Source organism: Arachis ipaensis, chromosome B8 (assembly GCF_059453495.1).
Source record: "Arachis ipaensis isolate K30076 ecotype BB chromosome B8, ASM5945349v1, whole genome shotgun sequence".
NCBI lineage: Eukaryota > Viridiplantae > Streptophyta > Magnoliopsida > Fabales > Fabaceae > Arachis > Arachis ipaensis.
The window spans coordinates 17,340,522-17,362,834 of NC_142443.1; the positions used below are offsets into that span (position 1 = coordinate 17,340,522).

Below are 22,313 nucleotides of genomic sequence, written 5' to 3' on the forward strand. Positions count from 1 at the left end.
ATATCTACAGATCTATATGGTATTGCCAAGAGATATGACATTCACTGATTTTATAATATAACTCTTTTTTGCACCTATACTTCTTAAATTTGCAACTCATCTTTTTTTGGATTTTTTTTATTGTAATCTCCTTCAGCAGGTGCGCTTCTCCTTTATCATAATTTTCCTTTTGAGCTTTGTCCATTTCTCCCTTGATTTTTTCCGTCTTCATTTTTAATGTCATGATTTTTTTTCATAGTATTTTTGCATATGAAACATTTTTACCAAACCCAAGTGCAAACTAAAGTCATCAAGTAGTATTATATTTGTAATAATAACAATGCTTATTTAAAATAATAATTTGAGCCTAATAACAAAGAAGATTCTTCTTTGAAATATGATTTCTAAAATTTGGTTTCTCCTTTAATAATCTCTAGATCTGTCCTTGATTTGATTCATCCCTATTCTTTGATGGTCATGCCAAAAAAAATTGAATGAGATAGTTTCGTTTAAAAAAGAGACTTTTATTTATGAGAGAATTGACTAAAAATTACACACACATATATATATAAACATAAAGTATTATTTGTATTAGTTTGATTAATATCAAATTTGATTTAAGAAACAAATAAAACCAATGAATTCACAACAAATAATTGTCACATATCATATATAGAGATAAATGACATTTGAATTTGTTGATTTTTTACTCTTGAGTTAAATATTAAATCGAAAACATTTGCAGGGAGTGAACGAAAGCCAAGAAAGAAGTTCAAATATACAAAGAGAAAGTGAAGATGTATCTATCTTTTAATGACAATAATATCATACAAAAACTAAGCTTAATTGACTCAATTCAACGTTTGAGTATATCTCATCATTTTAAACGTGACCTTCACTTTATTGCGTCACGTTTTTGTTTTTTTGGTTTCCCACGGTATCCCCCAACCCGACAGGTCAAGGACTAATCCGTCGCGGTACTGAGCTCCATTTAAGGGTTTGCCGCTGGCCAATGGGTTGCTGCATGCACAAGGCGGGATTCGAACCCCCGACACTTACTTAAGCGGACTAGTGAGCTAACCACTAGACCAACCCAACTTGGTTCGTCACGTTTTTGTTTACTCCAACAAAAAGGATATTATTTTTCATGGGCTAAAAAATTTGTATGTGGAAGTAGAATGAGTGTTATACCTTAATGTGGTAATTTTTGGTGTTTTTTAAAATTATGAGAGGTACACAAATCGAAGTTGTGTTTAAAAAATTTTAAAAGTTTGGAATACACAAATCGATCCGATTTGTGTTGAAAAAATAAAAAAATTTTGGAGTACACAAATCGGACAGTCGGATTTGTGTATTCCAAATTTTTTTAATTTTTTCAACACAAATCGGTAGGTCCGAGTACAGAAATCGGATGGTCCAATTTGTACTCCGTACATTAAAAAAATATCACAATAGATCACAATTTAAAAAAATATCATTGTTAATCCAATATTAAAAATAAAAAAGTGTATTTCATCAGGTATATATGTAAAAATTCAATATTTTATCTTATATGTAATTCCAGTATAAAAAAATATCCATTATTAATTATGGATTCACACTAATTATGTGAATTACATAGATATTTTCAACTAATTCAAGAATAAAAAGGGAGAATTCAACGAACCAACTATTGTTCAAGATGCTAAAGGAATATGGAGTTTGTATGAGCATGCACAATTAAGGGTTTATAAAAAGGGAGAATTCAATAACCAACCGCTTTAATTACTAATTCACTGATTTAATAATTCAACTGGTTGAACTCCAAAATAAAAGTTTTATAATAAAATTAAATAATAAATAAAATATAAATAAATACACTAAAATATATTTATAAATTTATAGTGTAACATGTTTATAATGTAATAAGGACTATCACTTCTTTACGTGGTAGAAATCTTAAGAAAAAACAAAAAAAAGGAACTTATTACATTAACATTTATAGCAAAATTTTACCATGGTTATATTTATGTATGTATACTTATTTCTGTTTTGTTTTTTTCTGGATAAACAGTTCTGCTTATCATTTGTGGTAATTTCTCCAAAAGCTAAAACTGGATTACACCAAAAAAAAAGCCTTTGTATCTGTTTCTATATATGTACAAATTCAATTATATTTCACAACAAATAATTAATAGCAAGAGCAGCATAAAGAGAACTAAAACAGATAAGATGCGTGTTCGTATTGACACCTCATATGATTGGTGTTCTTAATTAGAAGCATAAATATGCTTTTGGAAGCTGCCCTGTGGTCCTAATTGTATTGGCCTTCTCTTTGCTTTGCGCTCTTCTTTCATATGCTTCTCGACTTAACCAAATTTTTAAGATCTTATGACATTCATGGAATATTCATTATATTAGCATATGTTGAACATTGCAGCAAAACAAAGAAGGCACAAAAAACATAATTTTAAATGACCTAATTGAACACAAAAAAAAAAAAGGAACAGAGCACAAAAATACACAGCACAGTAGTGAAGAAGACACAAAAGAGTACAATACAGCACAATAACAGTGAGCTAATCAATAATCAGTCAATAATCAATATAATGTATCAATATCAATAATCAATAACCATTCAACAATTTATCAGTAATCATTCAACAATTTGTCACTATCAATTTATCATCAATCTGTAGGCCAATAACAGAGTTAATCAACCTAGAACAAGCAAGAACAAGCTAGTAAGCCAGTAACAGATTTAATCTTTATCATCAAGCAGTGAGCCAAAAAAACACAAAACACTAGCAGTGAACACTAGCACTAGTAGTGGGCAAAAAATATGACGAGCAATGACGTTTGAAGAACAAGCACGAAGAAGGTTTGATTTCTGAACAAGCACAGCAGCAGAAAGCAGAGTTAATCATTCAACAATTCAATCTGGCACTAGCAGTAGCAGAATCCTAAACCGAAGAACAAAAACATTCAAAATAAAAAACAATCTGAGTAGCACTAGTAGAATTCTAAACCTTCGTTCTCGCTTTGGAACAGAGCATTAAAGAAAATGAAGAACAAGCCCAAAGAAGACTGTAAATCAATAGAGAAACCAAACAGATCTTAAGGTTTTTAATTTTTCATTCAATTTATGCAGGAGTTTTTTTATTTTTACAAAAGAAGACATTGTTTAAAGATAACTTGTTCCTAAAATCCCAAAAACCGATTTGCTTTCCCTTTCATAATTTAACCAATCATATGAGAAATAAATTCAACCACAAATTAGAGAGAACAAATAAAATCTTCTATCTTTAAGCATGAGCAACAATTATATCAATTATAACAATTAAATTTCTCATTAACCTTCCATTATAGACAAATAAAAAGATTGCTATATATCAAGAAATCATGTTGTTTGAGCCAGATATAATCAAATTAAATAGATATTAGATTATATACCTAATTTTGCTCTTCTGAATTGATTAAAATGAACTCGATTCTAGCTAAGTTAGGTCGTATATCTAATTATATATCTATTGTGTTGAAGTGACGATTAATACTCAAGTGAAAAAATTCAAATACGGCCACGTTCTGGAGTATAAAGAAATGTGATAACTATAGTATTTATAGTCTCGATCTTATCAACTCATGTGCACTATTTTATGATTCTTTGTCCACAAAACCTAAGCCCAAAAACCCAAGTCCAAATATTACCGTTTACATAGTATATTAATCGAACAAAATAAATCTTAATTTACAAAGAATATCGGTGATAAAATGGTAAAATTTTATTTTAAGATGTGTTTGGACAGAATGTTTTAAGAATTAATCACATTCTAGAGTATAGAGAAATGTGATAACTAACAGTATAGTCTTGATCTCATCAACTCAATTGCGCTATTCTAGGGTTTGTTGTCTTATAATCTCAATCTCATCAACTCACTTGACCTATTCTAGGGTTCGTTGTAGCCCAAAAATCCAAGTCCAAATATTGTAGCTTACATAGTGTATTAGCCGAACGAAATAAATCTTAATTTGCAAAGAATACCCGTGATAGAATGGTAAAATTTTATCTTAAGATGTGTTTTGATAGAATATTTTAAAAATTAATTATATTCTGAAATATAGAAAAATGTAATTTTAAAAATTAATTATATTCTGAAATATAGAAAAATGTAATAATTAACCGTATTTATAGTCTCGATCTCATCAACTCACTTGCTATTTTTAAAACATTCTATCCAAACGCATCTTAAGATAAAATTTTACCATTCTATCGCAGGTATTCTTTGCAAATTAACATTTATTTTGTTTGGCTAATATACTATGTAAACTACAATATTTGGATTTGGACTTTGTATAGTAGACAACAAACCCCAGAATAGCCCAAGTGAGTTGATAAGATCAAGACTATAAATACTGTTAGTTATCACATTTCTCTATACTCTAGAATGTGATTAATTTTTAAAATATTTTATCCAAACACATCTCAAGATAAAATTTTACCATTTTATCACATATATTCTTTGTAAATTAAGATTTATTTTGTTCGGCTAATATACTAAGTAACTGTAATATTTGAACTTGGATTTTTGGACTTGGATTTTGTAGACAAAGAACCCTAGCATAGTGCAAATGAGTTGATAAGATTGTGACTATAAATACTATAGTTATCACATTTCTTTATACTCCAAAACGTGACTATATTTAAATTTTTTACTGTTTGAGTGTTAATCATCACTTCAATACAATAGATATATAATTAGATATATACGATCTAACTTAAATCGAAGAGCAAAATCAGGTATATAATCTAATCTCTATTTAAATTAATTTATAATTCATATACAATTCGATTATATCTTGCTCAAACAACATAATTTCTTGATACAAGACAATCTTTTTATTTGTCTATAATGGAAACGAAAAATTTAATTGTTGTAATTGATATAATTGTTGATCATGCTTCTCTCTAAATTGTGGTTGAATTTGCTTCTCATGCCATTGGTTAAATTATGAGAGGGGACGCAAGTCAGTTTTCGGGATTTTAGGAACAAGTTATCTTTACTATGTCTTCTTTGCAAAAATAAAAAACTCCTGCATAAATTGAATGAAAATTAAAAACCTTAAACCTTCCTTTGAGCACTGACCTTCGATCTTTGCAGTCTGGGCAGACAATGACGGATAGCAGTTGAGCGCGACGGCGATCAGACAAAGGCGAGCAGATGAAGACAAAGGCTTGCAGATGAAGACCAGACGACGACCACTGTTATTCCTTCTTCTTCACTTCACCGCTGACGACCGATGAACCAGCTTCCAAGGGCGAAGATCGAACAGACATATCGTTCAGAAGACGACGGCGATGGCGGCGGCGGCGGAAGTTCAAGGTCGTCCTCCTCGGCGCAGCGACGGCTACCAGACAACGGCTAGCAGAGGAAGACGACGGACACCGAGCCCACCTCGAGGAAGAAGTTGCGATCGGTGAAAGCGAACAGGGGTTGGAGACTTGGAGAACGAGGGAAGCTAGATGGATGGACGGACGGACGGACGGCGGCTTTGAGTGCGACGGACGGCGGCGATGTGCCACTGCTTGCGGCGGTGGTGAGGCTAGGATATTTTTTTTTTTGGCTCAATTTGTTTCTGAATGAAAGAAAGAAAGGGAGAAAGGGGCTGGGGGAGAAGAGACGAATGAGTTACTTTTTGGCCAATGCTATGGTATAGAAGTCAAAAAGCTTCTAGATCAAATTATTTTGAGTAATTGTTTTTTTTTTTTTTTACTTTGGGCCAAAATTTTAAACAACAGAAATTGAAAGAACAACATATAGCAATAGCAGCATAAAGAGAACTAAAAGTCTAAAACATATATATTAAACAGATAAAAAAAGAGACTTTTTTTGGTGTAATGAGGGACCGTTTGGAAACTTTAGAAATAACTTTTTTTTAATTTTTGACTTATGAAAAGTAGTAGTATTAATGTCTGGTGTAATTTTTAAAATTAAATTGTAACTTTTTAAGAAGCTATTTAGGAGTTTATAGAGAAGTTAAAAAAAATGATTTCTCTCATAATACTTCTACTTTTCATCACATTTCTATAAAATAAGTACTTTTAGAGTTAAAAATTCAAACACAAAATAACTTATTTATAAGTTATTTTTAACAGAATTATTTATTATTTAAATTATTTTATCAAAAACACTTAATTAAGTTGGTTACTCAAACTGGTCTAATTCAGTTTTAGCTTTTGAAAAAATTACTACAAATAAAAAAAATAGAACAAAAATAAAAGAAAAGATTTAATTTAACAATATTATTAAAATCAGACTGCTAAAAAGAAAATACACATACATAAATATAGTCATAGTAAAATTTTGTTACAAATGTTAATATAAGAAGCTCCTTTTTTTTTTCTTTAAGAATTCTACAACATAAAGAAGTGGCCGTTTTTATTACATGATAAATATATTAGATTATAATTATATTTTAATGTATTTATTTATATTTTATTTATAAAACGATTATTTCAATTAAATTACAGTCAACCGAGTGAATTATTAAATTAATAAATACCGAGTGAATTATTAAATTAATAAATTAATAGTTAAAACAGTTCGATTTTTTGCTGATTTTTTTATTTAGTTATTAATTTTCGTCGTCCTTGGAGATGCCGCAACAAAGCCAATTCCACAAGCAATTGCACAGTTCTCTCTGTTCATGTCCAGACAGCAAACCATTGGGAGCCGGTGTATTTTGTTGGTTTCTCTTGTCCAACTGAACTTGAGAAGAGAAAACATAAAGAGGGTCACTCTTTAAATTATTCTTATTTTTATTTTTCTTTTAATATATATGTCCAAATATAAAAAAATTAAAAAATTAATTTATATTGACATTGATTTTTTATACACAATAATTATAGTTTAATTATAAATGATAAACAAAAACACATAATTATTATATATATATTATTTGTAGGATAAATAAAATTTATGTAATTAAAAAAATATCTATAAAATCTATATAAATTTAAATTCATATCTTATAATTCAGAATAAGAAAAATGAAAAAAATAACAGAACATACAAATTTAGAAGTCATTTTTTTTAGGTGTCAACTTTTTGTATTTGATACAATTCATATCAATCAAATGAATATATACAGGGCCAACTTCATTAAGTGCTCACATACTGATTGAGCCTTCCAAAAGTAGTCAGATTATAGACCCACAAACTGACAAACCCCACATAATTGTTAGTTCTCGAAAATAAGCGTCCACAAATCCTACATGAATGTTAGTTCTTAACATTATAGTACTTTTAACTTAATCATTTTTCTTAAACATGCTACAACTACCGATTCATACACCATTTAAATTTATAATTTAGTTTGTGTATTTTTTTATTTTAATTAAAATATAATTTGATTTGACTTAGACTTACGTCTAAATCTTGCCAACCAATGTAATAAATCCTTCCTTAATGCAATCCATACTCCATAGCATAAAAATAAGAATATGAAACTTCCACCCAATCTGAATTCCACCTCATTTGAATTTGCCAATGTTGTGCAAAACTAACTATTTTTTTTTAAAAAAAATTCAAATTTTGTTCATATAAAAGTTTTTATAGAGGTTGAGTATTACATAAAAATATAGTGATCATATAATAATTTAATTAAATATATTAAATTATTTAACGATTTTTCTATTATCTTTATGCGATATATTATCCCAAAAAAAATATTAATTTTTAATTTATTATTTTAAAAATGATCTAAATATATAAATTTGATTATATAATTATATAAAATTTCTTATATTACTATTGTATTAAAATTATTTTTAAAACTGATAACAAATTTTTTTATTTTTGTAATATCTAATATACGTAGAATAATCGGCACAGTAACACAAATGTGATAAAAAAAATGGGAACAATTAAATATTTTTTTTATAATGAGAAACCTTAAAAAAGAAGTTGTTCTGTTCTAACTTCTAACTATTTTTTAACAGCACAAAGAAGTACTAGTGTTGCTCTCTCATATGTGGTGGAGCTCAATTTAAATTAATTATACTGCATTTACGTTTGCCATATGAAAGATAATGGATATAAATATTGTATACTGAATTAGTATTTTGTATTTTTTCTTTCAGTAAAAAGTACAAAGATATCAATAAAAAATACAATTATTTGTTTTTTTATTTTTTTATTATTTTTACCAATTTTACATAATTATATTTTTATTATTATATTTTTCATTTTAAATTTTTTGTAAAGAAAACAAGTGAGAGTAAATTAGACTTTCATAATTTATTTATTTTTTTATACTTAGTTTATTCTTAAATAAAATACAAAAATATTAATTTTTGTATCTTATCTTTTATAATTTATTCCCAATGTCTTATTTTGTTTCTCAAAACCAAATGCACCATTAGATTTTATTCGTGGATTTTAGACACTAGTCTTTAAATTAAACATGATTATGGTAGTTACACTTTATAATTTGATCAATTTTTTTTTTTAGTTTTTCCAGATTTATAAGAGTTATCAAATAGAAAAAATATATAACCTTAGTTTTGGCTATATTTTGTAAATATTGTTAAAGTTTTATAACTATTATCATCATCATCATTATAATCATTATAGAATGCACGTTATGTATGTATAACTAAACGAAAGCTATTACCAATTTACCATGCACAAAACGAAAAAGTAATGATGCATAATTAATACAGGATTAACAACACGTTGCAATCAACTTTTACTGTTCTACACACAAAAACTTGGAATATAATACAAGTAGTAATTCCGCACCAACTACTCCCTCGTCTTTTTGTATAAATTAATTGCTAAATACTAATGGGATCCAAGAGTAGTGCAACCAAGTAATCTTTCAGTAATTCTCCATAGTGTATTCATCCTCAACGTGTGCATAGACGTAAAATCAATTATGTGTGCCAAATGATGAAGAACAGAATCAAGCATTGACTATGGGATATTCTTTGTCGTGAGACATACTTCGTTTATATCCTTTCAAAACTGTTCAATTTCCTTATGAATGAGTTTATAGGCCTCTTCTTGTAAAATGTTACATTGCTTCATGCAACATTCAACTGTGGAAGCTAAGCAACATGAACCCTTTGTTGCTCAAACTAGAAACAAATCAAATCCAAGAGCTCAGTTAGATAAGTTGTATAACTGTAATTAATATACTTACTGAATCATTTATTTATTATTCATATATTATTTAAATTATATTTTTCAAACAATTTTAAATAGTAAAATTGATATGCAAAATAAAAATGAAAAGAAGAGGTTGTGATATTATAACTACGAATTAGCGCTGACTAAATTGACAAACAATAAAAACAAAAACATGAAAATATGTCCTTACAACTTCTAATTATTAATATATATGACAACATGCATTTTGCTTTTAATTACAATTTATGAGCTAAATAAAAAAGTTTGAAGTTCATGCTAGCAATTTTAAAAAAGAATAGAGAACTAAGTATATTTTAAATAACAATAATTCTTCACATTCAAGCAATTTTTTCATATAAGTCCTTACAAATCTTTTAAATATAATTTACCTCACGCGCCAACTAATGTAACCAATTTTTTAATCAACGTGTGAATATATAACTGCCTTTTTCGAACGGATTTCCTTTTCTTTTTCACCGTTTTCGATCTTCCATCTCTGCATTTTTTTCCCTTCGTTTTCATGCGTTCTCTTTCGTCATTTTCGTACGTTTCTCTCTGCGTTCTCTTTTTTCGTTTTTCTCGATTTTCTTTGTTCTCTACGTTCGTTTTTGAAATCAAGCTCTGAAATCGTTTTGAAGATAATGAATTATTCAAGTTCAGATTGTCAACCACTACAAGAAACGTCGTTAAAATCGACGGCCAAATCGACGGCTTAGCCGTCGATAATATTGAAATTCGACGGCAAAATAAACGGCGCAGTTGGTCGCTATAAAGCCTGTCGATTTTTTAAAATGCTAATAAAATCGACGGCTTTCATAGCCGTCGATAATAATCTAATAAAATCGACGTCCATTCCGTCTGTAATATGGGTGTGAGAATTTTACATTCTTAATAAAATCGACAACATTGCCGTCGATATTATTATTTAAAATCGACGTCCTCTCTGTCGATAATTGATTTAATAAAATCGACAGCCTTTTTGTCGATATTTAACTTAATAAAATCAACAACACTACTGTCTATAATATGTTTAATAAAATCGACACTGTTACCGTCGATATTTAACTTAATAAAATCAACATCATTGTTGTCTATAATATGTTTAATAAAATCGACGCTAAAGCCGTCGATATAAGCTTGAATAAAATCGACAACATTGCTGTCGATTTTAATAGTTATATGTTTTAATTTTTTTTTCTATTTGAAAAATAGTAAACCGTTAATATAAATAAACTTTTAAATATAAAATAAAATTTAAACAGAATATTAGATAACAAGACAAATAAACTTTTAAATATAAAAATAAAATTTATACTAAATATTAGATAATGAGTTTACAAACTTATCAAAATAATAAATAACCCTCTAACATAAAGACTCAAGACAAGATAAATAACTAAACTTAGACTTATATTCGTTTAAATTGCAATCTACTAATAATACAAAATATTCAAAGTAAAGTAATTAAATAACCTACTCATACTCGTCTAAATAATCATCTGAGTCATCAAAATCGTCGTCAGAATCATCCTCCCTTTGAGAACTCTGTGGTTGTCCTGGTCGCTGCAGAATAGGTGGAAGTTTTCTACCTGGGGTTGGGGTTGGGACTGGGGCTGGGGCTGTGCTTTTCTGAGAGCTTGGGAAAGTAAAAGGAGGAGGTGGGGGAACACGTGATCCAGAACTACTAGGACCCATGACTCTCACATACTCAGTCAAACTGCTCAACTGATGACTAAATTGATCCATCTGTGAGTTACTGGTGTTGAGATCCTCACGCAAGGATTCAACAGTCTGTTGCCACTCTCTTTTCTCCCTTTGGTAGCGGTCTTCAAGCTCTCTATATTTAGTGGCATGTTGTTCAACTTCCCTATTGAGTATTATGATTCGTTCTCTAAGATCCAAAACATCAGCGCTGGTGGTCGTGGTTGGCCCATCAACTCGAGGCCGCACCATGGAAGAGTCCCTTACCTCACCCATGCCATATACCCTACCTCTTCGTTTTCCACCCACTGTCTCAATCCATATGCTTTCCTCAGAGACAGGCGGTGGATCAATTACACCAGCCTCTATAGCAGCCTGCCGCTCTTGGTCAGCCTGAAACATACGCTCTTGAAATATATCCTACAATGAGGAGAAATTATTGATAAACTACTATAAGTATTAATAATGTATAATAATTAGATAACAAAATAGTTACAATTAATAAAGGTAAGTTACCTTTGTCTTTCGGGAGTGTTCATCAACCCATTGAGTCCTATCCTCTTTGCGAGTATGAGTGTGCTCAAAAAACTCATCCATACGTGATTGTCTTCCAAGCGAATGATTCTACATAATGTAACCAAATTATCATGTAATATGGGATGTATTGTACTAAGCAATTGATTAAGCAGAAAATAAAACTCAGCAGTTTGCATCAATTCAAGAAGAAACTAGATCAAGATCATTATTAAGAATAGATTTCACTCTCTATTGATTAAGGCTTACCAAAGCACAACCAGATTTCACTCTCTTTTGGTACCAACTTATAGAGCATATGTCTACTTCAGTAATAATCCAAATTGGTCATTATGCCATAACAAAAAAAAAGGTACTTAGGTACCCTTCAATGGCCCCAACATCATGTCTTGCAATTCATGAAGCACAAGATAAATAGATAATGACTTACTTAGAAGACTGCATACAGTAATTAAGTAACACTCTTACATGCATAAGCATAATAATTAACTATGAAGCATGATCATAATTGGAGTTAGAAAACCTTGGCTTAGTCATCAGAGACAAAATAATGATGTCTACTTTAATGGAATAAATATTATTGCTCGGTGCTGACTTACTAAATCAGAAGAAAACCAAGATTAATGGTTGGAAAAGTTATAAGCAAAGTAGTAGTTCATTGTTAAATATTTAATGTACTTGTTTCTTTCTCCTGCAAGATTTAATAATTGATTAATTATATAAATAAATAAATAATGTGGGGTCCAGCAAATGGGCCAAGGAAATCAGTTAAACTCCCTCTTCCAAAGAAATAATTGATGATTGCTTTGTTTTCATGTGTGGGATGGGAGATATGTTATGTGCAGTTCCCACTTCCCACTGTGCTTGCTAGCAAAACAAAAAGCTCTCATCTTTGTATATTTGGAAAATAGCAGCTTGATGATATCAGCATGAAGTGTGATGATGATCCATATACTGTGTCCTTTCTATGTATAGTGCATGCAAATACATATTATTTATTTTATCAATTTATATTCAAATTCTGTATAATATAAATATAAGTTACAAATTCTATAAGCAACTTACTAAGCGTAACCTCGCTTCTGGAAAGGTGGTGCCTCCTGCAGTGTGAAGAGAAGTACCTCGAGTCGATTTCCTGGCAGCTGTATTTCTCGCCTGTAATTGTCTATAGGCATCAGTGTTCCAACGTCTCATCAATTCACCAAGAACTTCTAGTGGGATCCAATATGGACGGGCACCTTTTTTGCGAATGGCATGGAGCATACCTCTCAAGCGCTTGGCAGCCCTAAACCTCCAAGCTTGATAGATATCATCCTCTTCCGTATCAATAATGTCAAAGCATTTCTATTTTAAAAAAATCATTGGAATAAAATTTAGCCTCTGAACATATACAAATTTATTTTGCTGATAAATAAATAACAAGTAATGCTGAGTTTAACAAGTAATAATAATCTAAAGATATCAGAATTCTCTCTAATAGCAAAATTATGTAAAATATTAGGATAAAACGAAAAACAATAATGAGGTTTAGATAAAATTAGTTTAATAGTACTATTGTCGAGAATCCAATGGGTGTCATGTTTGATGTTTGTGAAGATTTAAATTCAAATCAAAGGTTTGCACATGGATGGCAGCAGGGGTAAACTTCAACAATATTAGGCTTTAATAATCAAATGAAGTAGAAGAGAGTTCATTAACACAGTAAAACAAGGTAGATAAAATTTACCCTCCACTCAGTCCACCATATTTTCCGAATATCATCATCTGCCTCATCAAAACTCAGCCAAGGCTTGTTGTAGTTTTCCTTAAAAACCTGAGAAATACGCTTCAATCCAAGCTTAGGTGGGTGCCAACTACATCAAAAACCAAAAAAATGATAATGACATATTACTTAGTAAAAATGAGACATGCTATTCATAAAATTTAAAGCAAAAGGCTAATAGCTAGGAGGTCCTTCATCCTCCTCAACATTCTTCTTAAAACCAACTTTATTACGCCTATAAGGATGACCTTCAGGTAAATATCTCCTGTGACAGTCAAACCATGAATTCTTTCCGCCATAATCTAACCAAAAGGCCTTGGTATCCTCCATGCATACTGGACACGCTAATCTTCCCCCCCGTACTCCAACCAGATAACATTCCATAAGCAGGAAAATCGTTAATTGTCCACATTAATGCAGCCTTTAACTGAAAATTCCTCTTGCTATGAATGTCGTATGTTAGGACGCCTTCATCCCATAACTCTTTAAGTTCATCTATCAATGGTTGAAGATAAACATCAATTTTTGCTTTGAGATTTTCTTTTCCGGGTATGATGCACGTTAGGAATAAAAAAGGGTCTTTCATACACATATGAGGTGGAAGGTTATAAGGGGTAACTATAACAGGCCAACAAGAGTACAGTGTGCTAAAATGAACATTAGGAGAAAACCCATCAGAACAAAGTCCAAGTCTAACATTACGCGGTTCACTTGCAAAATGAGGATGGTTGGTATCAAAATGTTTCCATGCTTCACCATGGGAAGGATGTGTCATCACGTCGTCATTTCTGCGATTTTGGTGATGCCACAACATATGAGGGGCAGTACTCATTGATGCATACAACCTTTGTAGCCTTGGAATCAATGGCAAATAATGCATTCTTTTATATGACACCTCTTTATTTTTTCCCTTCCTAGGCTTAAATCTCTGCTCCCCACAAAATTTACATTGTCTAAGATCTTTGTCCTCTTTGTAATATATCATACAACCATTGACACAACAATCTATCTTAACCTCCTTAAACCCAAGTTGGGAAACAATTTTCTTAGCTTCATAGTAATTAGCAGGAATTTCATTTGGAGTTGTTTGCATTTCTCTAAACAAAGTTGCCCACTGGTCAAAAGATCCCTGAGATTGGTTTCCCTCTGATTTTATACCCAGCATCCTACTAGCAAGTGACAATCGTGAATGGATACAATTTTCCCACAAGGGTTTACTAACTGAATCTAAGAGGTCATAAAATCTCTTGGCATCTCGATTTGGTTCCTCCACTGTTGGTTGCATGTACATGTGAAACTCAGGTTGCAAAGCATCAACAACCATCTCATGATAACGATCAAAATTTTCTTCCCATGTAACACCACCTAATTCAGAGCTACTTTCAATATCTTCTTCTATCCTAATCTGATTCTCTGTGGGTATCTCTTCTCCATGCTCTGTCCAAACCCAATAATTAGGTTTAAACCCATGAGTATATAGATCAATCTTAATGTCGATCAACTGTTTAAACGTCCCACATTGACATCTGGCACATGGACACCTAACTAAATCTCCTCTGAAAATTCATGAGTTCTAGTACACACATCCACAAATTCATTTACCCCTTTAATAAAACTGGGTTTAAGACCCCGCCTCTGATCATATGTTCTATCATACATCCAACTTCGGTTATGGTTTTCCATTATTAATGAATTTAATTTCCTACATATCAAAGGGATAATATTCACTTTTTAATTTTTTTATTCAACGAGAAACCACAACAAATAAATCTTATCATCAATATAATTTATACTTTCACTATGAATGGTTTACACAAACAAGCATACATAAGTAAGTATAGATAAGCATGCATAATAAATAAAAAAGTAGAAGGTTAAACCTTGAATACCTTTTTTGGGAGTCTTAAACTCTACCAATACTTTGTGATAGTGTATATGCTGAAGAACCAAATACTCCACTATTGTTTCTTTGATCAAAAGATTCTATTGACCCACACCACTACAATTCCCACTATGAAATGCTGCATAGAAATATCAAATATTGCAAAAGAGTATATCAGAATCTTGAGTTCGGTAGCAGAAAACTGAATATTCTTTCAATATTGATGATTTCTCATACTTCACAAAGAAGCAGAAAACTAACTAAGCTCCAAGAAGCTAAACCAGAAAACAGAATCAGCTAGTAACAAAATGCTTAATCAGTAACCGAATATCATAACAAATTGCAAAATCAACACATGAAGAATAAGCAGAAGTTGGCAATTGCTAATACCTGAGCTGAAATTACAGCAAGCAATAATTGAAGAAATGAAAAGGGTAGTGTACCTGGTCATAAGAAACCCTAACTTTGCAGCACCAGAGAGAGAGGGAATCTTTTAAGAAAGCTGCTTCAAATGTATATGTTGTTGTTAGAAAATCAAAATATATAGTTAGGAATAGGGAATCATTGCAATCTATAGATATAACTCTAGATATAACTCTAAATTTCCTGCTAGTTTCAAGGATAAATAATTGTATATCTTCATGAAGCAAACATACAAATTGAATATTATTCAGAAATATACAAGTAATTTGACGTGGGATGACTTTATAAAGTAGTTGAAAACCAAAATGAGATACAGTTGAGCACCTTAGAGAAGCAATCAAAGAACTGTATTGAAAGCAAATTATGAAATGCCTGTCATTTTGCCTATGTCAAAAAATGTGCCATATAGGTTTGTGATAATGTTATATGAGTATGACAGCACATAATTACATCAGAAATTTTGTGAGGCCTAGCAACAACTCTGTCCAATTAGTCTTGATCTTACTGTCTGAAAGAACCTGAGAGAAATTTATGATTTTGGGTTCAATTAATTGAATTCTTTTTTTTCCCCATAATTAGTTAATGCAAACATGATTATTCACTATAACTAGTTACTTCAAAAGGGAAGGAGAGTGATTACTGTTTGCATAATCAGATTGCTGATTAGTGATTGCCAAATAATAATATATTAGCTTTAAAATCACTGATCCATAATTATAAATAGATAAATCTATGATCTGTGTCCTGTGATGATAGCCCCACTAAATAATGGATCACTCATCCATGGCAAATATATCAAAAAAATGATGAGAAAGTGCATAATCTTTGAAGGCATGTGACTTAAGCCACACTCAATGGAATAATCGGTTAAAAAGTAAACACCCACTTAAAAGATATGGGGGTTTGATTAGTTTGCTTGGGAAGTGATTATAGACATAGACATATATATAATAACAGAAGATAGTATTGTATTATTAAAATAATAATAAATAAATAACAAATAACAAGATTCTATTTATATTATACGATTAATTAATATATGGAGGATTCATTTTCATGCCCTGCTTAACAAAAAAAAAAACTCATGGAATGTCATTGGACCAATCAAGGGAAAACATTAAGTATACCAACTGTATAAATATGATATATAGTTGAATTCTTCTCCATGGATTTATTGCTTATCCCTTTTACGGTATAAATGTGAAACTCTCTTTCTTTTACACAAGTTGTATAATATAATCATTAATAAGGATATATTTTTTTCAACAAACAATCACTTAAGCCAGAATGGAACACTCTGATTCTTTTCACACAAAGATTAATCAATCATATGATTATATTATACAAATACTTTCCTTGTAGAACAACACTCTCTTCTGTTCTCCACTTGTTCTTTGATCTTTCTATTCCTCCTAGAATTCTGGCAGCCACCCTTTCTTTCCTTATTCTGTTTTATTCAGCTTTACAAATTTTATCAATATCATTTGGTTGTTAGTTAGTGCATGTGCTACTTTTTGTTATAAAATCCCTTCAACTTCTGAATTTATGAATTTTAATTTCATTTAATCTAAAACATATCAAATCAAAGCAGCTAACTCTGCTGTTCTCCAATTTTTCTCCTCTTTTTATTCTTTGACCTTTCTATTACTCTCTAAAACAGCTACACACTCTTCCTTTTTTCTTCCACTGTCTATTAAGCTTTTTAAATGGGAACATTGTGTTCCTAAAGTCAAAACTCAAGACAAGGGATTAAAACTTTAAAATTGTATTTTTGTTATCAAGATCTATAATTATACCATCACCTTTGTCCTTCTTTCTATATGATTAGAAATTTCTATTTTCAATTCTTTGACCATAGCTTAATTTCAAAGCAGCTATGATACCTCCTTCCTCCTGTGGTAAATTCCAAATATCACCCATTCGTTCTAATCAATATAATTCTTGTTATTAGATTCTTCCCTAGTTAGATACAATTCACTATTTACTATTTTACTCTATCAAAATGTTATAAAATTGAAAAAATAAACCTAATAATAATCATAATAATAAAGCCTTACATACAAAAATTCCATTCAGGCATTTCTCCGAACATGTGGTGTGCAGAGTTCAAAACAGTAAATTTCAGTTTAATCTAAGCAACATTCAACCCAGTAATTTCATAAAGATACAGCCAACAACAATTTCAGTCCAGAAACACAAGTTTTAACAAACCTAAGCCTAACCAAAATTTCTAAAAACAGAATTAAAAAGCAGTGAAAATAAAGAAAAGAAAGACAGGGAACAGGGGAAGGGAACCTGCATTGATGAAAGGAGGAAGAAGAACGGAGAGGCGGTGGGGTGGAGGTGATCTCGCAGTGGCACAGAAGGTCGCCGCCGCTGGTGGTTGCTTGTCGGTGCTTGAAGACGCGGACAGAGAGTGACTCCACGAACAGGGGTGTCGCACGCAGGAACGAAGAAATGGAGAAATGGGGAAGAAAGAGAAGAAGGAAGAGAGAGAGGGTAGGCGATGGTGGTCGCCGGTGGTGGTGTCGGACGGAGGCGGTGTTGAAGAGAAAGCGTTTTTAGGGATAAAAATACCTAGCTTGAATTTGGGGAAGACATGCGTTTCTGAACTTTGGAAGCAGGAGTTGACAAAATGTGTTTTTAGTGATAAAAATCGACGGCCTGTTTGTCGATTTTATTCAAATTTATCGACGACAAAGGTGTCGATATTTTAAATAATAAAATAGACGACAAAATCGCCAATTTTAATATAAAAAAAACAACACATATAGCGTCTATTATATAAATTAAATTTAGACCTTCTATGCCATTTTAGAAAGTAATCTAGATCGTTCAAATTTATCGACGGCAGTGTTGTCGATATTTAAAATAATAAAATAGACGACACGTTCGTCGATTTTAATATAAAAAAACAACACAAATGGCGTCTATTATATAGATTAAATTTAGACCATTCATCCCATTTTAGAAGGTAATCTAGACCGTTCAAATTTATCGACGGCAAGGTTGTCGATATTTAAAATAATAAAATAGACGCCATATTCGTCGATTTTATTTTCGACTGCTGGTTCGCCTCTAATATGACGATAATAGGGAAATAAATTAATGCATTATAAAAATATCGACGACAAAGCCGTCGATTTTAATATTTTTATTTTTAATTATTTTTTCTAGTAATATCGACAGCAAGCCGTCGAAAATTATCGACGGCAGAAATAGCCGTCGATTTTTGCCGTCGATAAACACGCTTTTTCTTGTAGTGAACTGAACCACAGCGAAGTGGATTATTGTTTTGAATCCAATGAAGTCCTTGAGGTATCGTTCAATTCCAGTTAATATTTTCGTTAGTAGTTTATGATTGTGTAAGTGAATAATGTTGTGAACCTTGCTTGTGAAAATTGCTGTTTATTGTTGATTGTTTGAATTGAATGTAATGTAGTAGTTCTGATGAATTTGTTGCATTTTATATCAGATTTTTCGGTGTAAATCAGAAATATTTTGGTGTATTAGGGGAGCTTTTCGGTGTATCTACAGGTTCTGATTTTTTCAGTTGAACGAGGGTGAATTGTATTATTGTTTTGAATCGAATCAAGTAGTGAGGTGTGGTTTAAATCTAGACAATGTAGTTTGTTTATAGATTATGATTCTATAGTTGTAGTTGCATTCTATAGTTTATCCTAGCTTTAATATAGTGTATTGTGGACTATTTTGGGTGTATTTTGTAATTTTTTTGCGATGTTGATAAGCAGTTTATTCCCAAAGTTGGGATGAATTTTAACACGCTTGAAGATGCTGCAAAATTCTAGAAGGATTATTTGAAAGCTGCAGGTTTTTCTACAAGAGTTCAGAGCACAAATAGGAATGGAAATGAAATTAAGAACCAATTGATTACATGTAGCAGAGAGAAAAAATGAAAATAAAAAATATCTCCGACCGAGAAGACTAACCTCTCTACTGGTTTAAATTATTTTATAAGAATTTATATACACATATTGAAGGATATTGGTATTTGGATCATTTCGAAGGTCGTGTTGCATCATTCACATCCATGCTGTGCAAACAAGCAGAGATGCTTAAACAGCACAGGGAACTAAGCATGTCCGTGCGACGTACAATAAAGAATAATGAGGAAGCTGGAATCAGACCAAGAAAAATATACCAATCATTGATCACAGGAGCGGGGGTAACTGTGAGTTCAATTTTATCAAAAAAGATGTGAGAAATTACATCACGAGAGAAGTGCGGAATATTTCAAAACTAGAGGATGCAAAAGAATTCGGGAAATACTTATTAAGAATGAAAGAGAAGAATCAGAATTTCTTTTTCGATCTCGAACTCGAGGTTGATCAATCGATTAAGATTGCTTTTTGGGCCGACGCAAGGAGCAGGGCTGTCTGTGAGTATTTTAGAGATGTTATTTCATTCGATACCACTTATAATACAAACAGGTAATATGACGTTCTGGTTTATGCGTATTTGGTATTGTTTTCGGGGTAAATAGGTATTATTTCAGTGGATTTAACGTTTTTGTTTCTGTTTGGTTGTATTCAGGTATAATCTGGTTTTTGGTTCTTTTGTCGGGGTGAATCACCACGGTCAGTCAACACTTCTGGGATGCGCTTTGATGAAAAACGAGGATACTCAATCATTCAAATGGTTATTTGAATGTTGGTTTCGTTGCATGGGAGGAAATGCTCTAAAAGGCATTCTTACCGATCAATGCGCATCGATGCAAAGGGCCATCGAAGCTTGTATGCCCATAACGATTCATCGGTGGTGTATTCGGCACATCATGAAGAAGATTCCAAGCAAATTAAACGACTACAAGAGACATGAAAAAATTGAACATGAGATGAGTCATGTTGTTTGGAACTCTCTTAGTCTTACAAAAGAATCATTTAATAGGAATTGGAATGATTTTCTGATGAAGTACGGTCTTAGGGACAACAAGTGGCTTTCAGATAATATTTTTATTAGGATTTAAGTGATGCTGTTAATTTCAATACATGTTTTGCATCAGGAGCAAAGGTGTAAATTACATGTTTTTCAGTGTATGTTAGTTTTGATTTAGGTGTTTTGCAGAGCTTTTCGAAGATCGTCATTTAGAGATTCCAATTTATCTCGATCACCACTTCTAGGCCGGGATGAGAAGCACACAAAGGAGTAAGAGCATGTATGCTTTTTTTAACAAGTTCATTACGCAGAACATCTCACTTACAATTCATCAAACAGTACGATAATTGCCTAGGAAGCAGAGAGCAGAGAGAGAGAATCGGATGTTGCAGATTTTCATACCGTCATACCGTGTGCAACAAAATCCTCAATAGAAGTTCAGTTTCAACATGTGTATAGTCACGAGAAGTTAAGGAAAGTCCAAGCACAATTCAGAGGGAAGGTGAATTGCATCACAAGATCAACGCACTCCGCTCTAGGCTATACGGTATATGAAGTTTTAGAACAAATTTCCAACTCAACACTCAACAAGCATTGCTAAAGTACACATAGCCAATTCACATGAAGTATTTGCGAAATAAATTTTGCTACCATTTCGTATGTAGCACCCGCCAAATAGATCCAGGCGTGTCAGAGTCATTTCTGATGCGTCATCCGCAAAATGGGAGGGTCCCATTTTTGTTGTGTCGCTTGCGAAATGAAGGATCCCATGTCTGCTTAATCACCTGCGAAATGGGTGAAGCAGGAGAGTATACCAGAGAACAAGAGTATGAGAAATGAGTAGAGTAAAAATAAAAAGAGAAAATAAAGAATGAATTACAAAGTAGATGAGATTAATTTTTTTATGACAAACATATATAGCATGAATCTTAATTTAAAGAGAAAGAAGATGCATCTTGAAAAATAAAGGAAGAACAATATGGCATTAAAGGATGAAGAAGTCGAAAAAAGAAAAAACTAGGGCAACATATAATATATTGGGTTGTCATATATTAAATTACATTGGGCCTTATCCAATATTTTTTTAACACTATAACAAGAATAATAATACATGTATATTTAATGAAATTCAATTTTTACAGTTTAAAATTTCAATCTTGATTTATTACTCAAATGCTAATTTAAAAATTTATTAATATATTTTTATTATTAGTATTTTTTAATTTTTTAAATTCAAATTCTTTAATTAATAAAAAGAAAACAAACAAGAAACTGCTTAAGAAATGCAGTCCCGCTGAATACTACTCTCAAACTCCTTCTAAGGCAACAAAGCTCCACTTGGGGAGAAAGGGTCCTCATTACAGTTTTTGCCATGATGTCTGCTACTGTGTTTGCATCTCTCAAGATCAACTAGAGATCAGCACGCCATTTCCAATACATGATATCTCAGATTTTCAACACCAAAAGATCAATAAAACCAGAGCAATCCTGTAAATTATTAACAATAGTAAAGGCTTTCACACAGTCTGTCTCACATATAATATCTCTTTGTCCTGAATTCCAGGCTAAAAGAAAACCTCTCCAAATAGCAAACAACTCTCTTTTCAGAATACTTTGGAAGAAAATTGTATGTTCTTGTAATAACATGAATCCTTCTGAGATGATTTGTGATCAGCCTATACCTACAAGAGGGGGTCCTTGGAAGAATATTTGTCAAATACAAATCAGGGAGCCACAAGTGAGAGAGAAGATGATCAGAAGCTTGGTTATGGAACTAGGAGATGACAAGATAATTCGCTTCTGAGAGGATAGTTGGTTACCTTGTGATGCTCTGAAAGTTACTTTTCCAAGCCTTTTCTCGGTCTCAAAGCTTCAAGGATCTGTCATAGGGGATTGTGGGTTCTGAGATGGGTTAGAGTGGATTTAGAATTTTCAGTGGCGACGAGAGTTATTTCAATGGGAGCCG

General features: G+C 31.6%; 1 protein-coding gene, 1 long non-coding RNA gene and 1 pseudogene across 2 annotated transcripts; all 3 read right to left on the minus strand.

Moving 5' to 3' along the window:
- Positions 1–2,816: 2,816 nt before the first annotated feature.
- On the minus strand, positions 2,817–5,734 carry LOC107614182 (uncharacterized). The gene is made up of 2 exons (XR_002352016.2): positions 5,103–5,734; positions 2,817–2,921 (listed from the first exon to the last, which is right to left on the minus strand). It is a non-coding gene; the product is annotated as an uncharacterized LOC107614182 (long non-coding RNA).
- A 4,888-nt stretch (positions 5,735–10,622) lies between these two features.
- LOC110265401 (uncharacterized) lies at positions 10,623–12,647 on the minus strand. Its single transcript, XM_088497557.1, has 3 exons — positions 12,450–12,647; positions 11,367–11,474; positions 10,623–11,270 (listed from the first exon to the last, which is right to left on the minus strand). The coding sequence occupies exons 1-3, from the start codon at positions 12,645–12,647 to the stop codon at positions 10,623–10,625; spliced, it is 954 nt and encodes a 317-aa protein (XP_088353683.1).
- A 673-nt stretch (positions 12,648–13,320) lies between these two features.
- On the minus strand, positions 13,321–14,829 carry LOC148547335 (uncharacterized; annotated as a pseudogene).
- Between the last annotated feature and the right edge of the window lie 7,484 nt (positions 14,830–22,313).